We start from the raw sequence: 5,431 nt of genomic DNA on the forward strand, positions 1-5,431 counted from the left end.
CCAGCCCTTCTGGCACCAACAACCATGCCACGTTCAAAGGCACTCAAATCACCTTTCTTCCCCATACTGATGCTCGGTTTGAACTGCAGGAGATTGTCTTAGCCTACCCTGGTTAAAACACTAGTTAAACTTCACTTTGCTTCGTACGAGGGTCTGGACTCTTGGCTATAGAGAAGTGATTCTTGCTGGAGGCGTGGCCTCTGTTGAAGTTTAAAATGATTGGTTCGGTTGGCCGCAACGTACGTGTACGCCAGCCCCACTGTGAAGGAGGCTAAGCTTAGAAGCTAACCGGAAATCACGTGCGCTGTAAACAACCCTACTGATACGAGAGAAGTACCGAGCTGAACGAGACGACTGTAAATGAGAGCTGCTGCTTTGTCAGAATAATTTATTTTAATTTGAAGCCTTATCAACACAGACTGGCTTCATTCACTTCCTCCACTGCTGTATGCTAAAATAACTAGCAGACACTGAGCAGAACATCGACATTGTGTTCTCTGATTGGCCCAAATGAAATTCTTCTGAAGAAATCCTTGTTTATGGAGAAGTCCCAGGCGGAGCAGTGAAAGGAAATTAGAATTGAGCGGAGCTGTGTAGGAAGGCCAGGGCCAGGCTAGTCTTGACCATGTCTACAGTCCTAAATGCACTGAGTTGCTGCCATGTGATTGGCTGATTCAACATTTGTGTAAATGAGCAGTTGGACAGGTGTACCTAATAAAGAGGCCGGTGAGTGTATTTGTATCTATTGTTCATGTTAAGGTTCACACCACCAGAGGACTGGTGTTTCAGCATCTTGGTTTAAATGTCTGCTCCTCATCTGGACAAAATGTTTGGGTTTTTTATGAACAGATAAAAATATCGTAAGAATGAGTTTTGTTTCCAAAAACTAGATGTTTATAGAAAAACGATGGCTGGAAATAATTTAATCTGAAAACACACGGAGGGTGCAGGTCTGAGGCACACCATGTGCATGAAGTACCAGCACCACCTGAATGAAGTATAAAACTACATATTTAACAGTTTTCAGTCTTGATATTCATTTTGAACTTGAACAGAATAAAAACACTGATATATGTTGAAAGAAGCAGCACGAGCCACACAGTTTTACTGGGGTAGTTTTCTGACTAGAGTCTAAAACATCCTTTAAGTTCATGTTTGAGGTTGACATCACGCAGGCTTTTACATCAGTAGATGGCAGGATTGAGTTATTTTAGGTCTGTTGCAGAACCACACTCACCTCTCAAACATTATTTTAAAACAACTAAATGAATGTCTTGTGCTTTTTAACATCCAGACACATGATACAAACTAATAAATAAGTGTTACTGGGATACAAAACAACCTTCTTAAGATGAAGTCATAAAAGCAACATTCTAAAATATTCACATAAATGATTCATACTAATAAAAGCTGACCTACACAGAAATGTTCCTGGCCAATAAAATCACTATATTTTAGAGCAGGAAAGTCCAGCTTGAAATAAATTGCTAACTCCTCACAGTTTGTATTTTTGACACAGGTACGACCGCTGTAATGAACACACAGTCTCACCCTGGATGCGCAGGTTTTCCTGGTACTGAATGATGAAATATTCTTGACTGTGCTGTAACTTCCTCAGCTCATTTTCAGTTTCCTGTGTGGCCAGACGCAGCTCCTCAAAGGCTTGGTTGATCTGCTGGTGGTGGTGGGACAAGGTGTCCATGGCCTGGCCGTCACTCCCACAGCTCGTCTGCACACAGAGCATTCAACATGTCTGATCTGAACAGCTTCAAACATCAGATTGTTGCTAATTTACATCCCTCATGGTTGACAATATGTGTAGTTTAAGCATCAAATTGATGTCTTTAAAACTTACGTTTGTAGCTTCTTTAACCAGCCTCTGCTCTGACTTCAGGATGTGTTTGATGCAGCGCACCAGTTCAAAAGGACACCGATCATATGTGCTCTGCAACATTTAGGTTGGACTTCATTTTCTGACCACATTCACACAAAATAATATTTGTTTTGTCATTTTAAAAAAAGAGAAAATATTTATTTGTTGTTTGACCAACTTGTAATTCTAATTGTAAAAATAAAAACTCAATCAAAGAAATGCTATTATTTTGAAAGGGTTAAATTGTACATACCATAAGTTAGACAGAGCTACTGTATACCTCTGGTTTATCATGTATATTTATTATGTCTTGACACATTTACATCCAGTGGTGGGCAGCGCTAATCCAACAATTAGTTCTGCAATTTCTAAAGCGCTTATTAAAATATTTAGGTCCGCAACTTCAAAAACACTCATGCCATTGAAAATTAGCAGAAGCTAATTCTAAAGCACAAGTTCAATTTGACACTTACTAGCTGACAACAACTGTACAATATATGCACAACACTGCCAACACGTGGTGTGTGAACCCTTGTACAACCTACAACCACTGATTGCTGGGGATGTGATTTCCTGAAACAGACCTTTAGCACCTGGTGTAAAAATTAAAAAGTTGTTGAGGATTGCTAGTTCAGCTGCTTCTTTGTCTTTTTCTTTTGTTTGTTGTAGATTTTTCATTAAAGAAGCATCAATAAAGTAATTTAAAACTGTTTATTGGAAAACTGAAGCGATGCATTCTGGGTGCATGACGGATTTGATTTGTGACAGGAAATGAAAGTATGGAGCACAGGAAACTATCTGCGAACTTCAAAATAAGAGCTTGGATTTTAAACGTTTCCATGTAGGTGCTCCAGTTGACCACTAGATACCAGTCTTCACCAGCATAACATCTTTAAATCATTTCAGAGTCTCTAACCCCATTGGCCGATTGCTTCGACCAATTACGTCAAGTATTGAGCTCCAGCGTTTAAACTTTTTTTAAAGGAGCTCCGATTGTAAAGTAAAATAAATCAATACATACAAAATTTTAGCATGGATTACAAACGTTAACTGTTTTTGCTGTTGCCTTCCTGCTGTGTAAGCAGACACAAAGCATTGTGGGAAATCAGAAGCGTGACCCAAAGCAACAGTCAGCAGGATGTATACCTTCACAATAAGAGTGTTTATCTGGGAGGGGTGCTGTTGGATAGATCACATGTGTTGTGATTCATTGACCGCCATATGAATGGTAGATAATTAGTTATTAGTGGTACTGTATTTTAATTTTAGAAAGCGCAAATCTGCTTACGAATTATATAAATTAGTAAGACCGCTAAAGCACAAATGAAATATTTAGGTCCACAATTAGTGGATTTGCACTTTAGCGGCCTGGTGCCCACCACTGGTTACATCTTTGATAACAGAACCCGTGTTTGGTTTTATTTTAACCCTGACTGGTCAAACTGTAAGTGCTCCTTTCATTTCTGGTTTGTGTAATAAAATGATTTAGTCTCGACCAGATTTTAAATGGTACAAAACAACACATTGTTATTTATTAAATGAAAACCAGTGCTACTGCTAACCAGTTAGCTTCACTAACACCTAAACCACTACACAAATTACTTAGTTCTGTTAACGATCAAAGACAAACTGATGAAAGTATGGCTGAAGGTAAAGCTAAACTGCTAATCTTATTAATGTTTAGTCCATCATGTGGCAGCCAGTTCAACATGTTCCTCCACTTGTTTGGAGCTGGTAGTAGATAACCAGTACCTTCAGCTGGGTGGCATAATGACCTAACTTGATCTTGAGCAGAAAACCATCCTCTCCTCCCTGAAGTTGAGCTTTCCTCTGCAGCTCAGCCACCAGGTTGTCGAGCAGGCGCTTGGCTTTGGCCTCCTCTCCTGGGTTGTCCAACTCCACTGAATCCCTGAGGAAGAAAACAAATCCACACCGATCACCAGTCACACAGGATTAGCTTTCAACAAACATGTTTACACAGCTTTTAATAAAGACTAATAAAGGACAGCATGGTGCTGTGCACAAATGCATTTGATTACACTCAAACTATGTAAGGCAGGATTGGGTTAACTGCTCTGTGTTTGTGTGTAGTATTAGGCTGTACAAGTATTCCCATCTTTGAGGAGACCTGTTATTAATAAAATGCAGGCCTCTTCCACTCGATTTAACCTTGTGATCATACTAATTAAAAAAGGTCCACACCAAGACAGTCATAAAGAAAAGAGTTTGACAAGTTATGCTGGTGGAAACTGTAATCCAGAATGTCATCTTAAACTGAACTGAAGGACGTTTCACTCCTCATCCAAGAAGCTTTGTTGGTTTAAGTTAGAAACGTGTGGAGCTTCAAGCTCATCAACTTTTATTTGGTTCTTCATCCTGTGAGTTGTTAAACTCACTGTCAGGCCCATCCCTCCTGAGGGCTGGTAGGGTTGTTCTTCCTCTGATCCTTTGGGACATGTGCAAAGCTCCTTGGATGATGTCTACAAGACATGAAAACGTCCAGTTCAGTTCAATTTGTCTGGATTACTTAAACCAAGCTGCATCTGCAAGCCAGAACCATAAGGTTGTCTGTAGGAGCGTGTTGGAGCCATGGGCTGAGTCATGTTGCAGCTGGCAGGCATGGCAGAGACGAGCAGAGGAATGAAGAACTTCTGGAAAATCCTTCAGACACTTTGTCTTTTCTAAATGTTTGTTCTGAGGATACATCCAGCTTCACTGAAATCACAGCATTATATCTGCATTCATTTTACATGAAAGAGACTTTGTCAACTGTCAGTTTCTAGATGCAGTAAAATCTGGTCGGTCGGTCGGTCTTTATTTATTTATTTATTTATTCAGCGTCATTGTTTCAAAGCATGTTTAACCGTGGGCGGCCAGTTTGTTTGAAATCTCCCAGCTCAACCTGTGCACCTCTTTCCTGGTAGGGTTTGTAAGTTCTGCCTCGACTCAGCCAATCCACAGTCTGCTGACGCCAAAATCATGAGCACGTAATACCCGGTTCTACTCGCTTGGAACCACTGCCGAGGTGGTTCTGAAAGCACGTTTGAAACTGAAATGGAAACATTTCTCTGAACCACATATAGACACGCCTGTGGAGGGACGCTTCACAAACCTGAAAGCTTTAACAGTTAGGTAAACTAAACACAGCATGGTGCTGCAGAACAGGGACACTGAAATGGTAAAAAATTATACCTGTATTTGAGTTTAGATCTTAAATTCAATTCTTCTTCCACAAACAAACTCAACTCTGAACTTCACATTGGTCGACTGAAGATATATTTTCCAAGCTTCATCAGGAAAGGTGTTTTAGACGTTTTCCAGTTTCAGCACAGCTGGTTTAAATGAATGGGTCACCACTGACTTCAATCATTTGAATCATTGTGTAAAACATGCAGGACAATGGAAACACGATCAGGAGACTCAAAGCCTCAGGAGCTTCTGTGACATGGACTGTTTTTATACAGAAACTGTCTGGTCCTGGGGTGGGCAGTCCTGGTCCTGGGGTGGGCAGTCCTGGTCCTGGGGTGGGCAGTCCTGGTCCTGGGGGGCCACAGACCT

The 5,431-nt window shown here is 40.7% G+C and overlaps 1 protein-coding gene across 1 annotated transcript in view; it reads right to left on the bottom strand.

Annotated features, from left to right (window-relative positions):
- LOC106522102 (signal transducer and activator of transcription 5B) overlaps window positions 1-5,431 on the bottom strand; it is a gene marked incomplete at its 5' end in the record, with an annotated part of 44,318 nt that overhangs the window by 25,711 nt on the left and 13,176 nt on the right. The window contains 3 exon segments of the mRNA XM_014014966.1: window positions 1,552-1,729; window positions 1,856-1,945; window positions 3,626-3,782. Of these exon segments, the coding sequence (XP_013870420.1) occupies window positions 1,552-1,729; window positions 1,856-1,945; window positions 3,626-3,782 (425 nt within the window).

The sequence above is a fragment of the Austrofundulus limnaeus genome, unplaced genomic scaffold (genome assembly GCF_001266775.1).
Source record: "Austrofundulus limnaeus strain Quisiro unplaced genomic scaffold, Austrofundulus_limnaeus-1.0 Scaffold120, whole genome shotgun sequence".
Taxonomy (NCBI): Eukaryota; Metazoa; Chordata; class Actinopteri; order Cyprinodontiformes; family Rivulidae; genus Austrofundulus; species Austrofundulus limnaeus.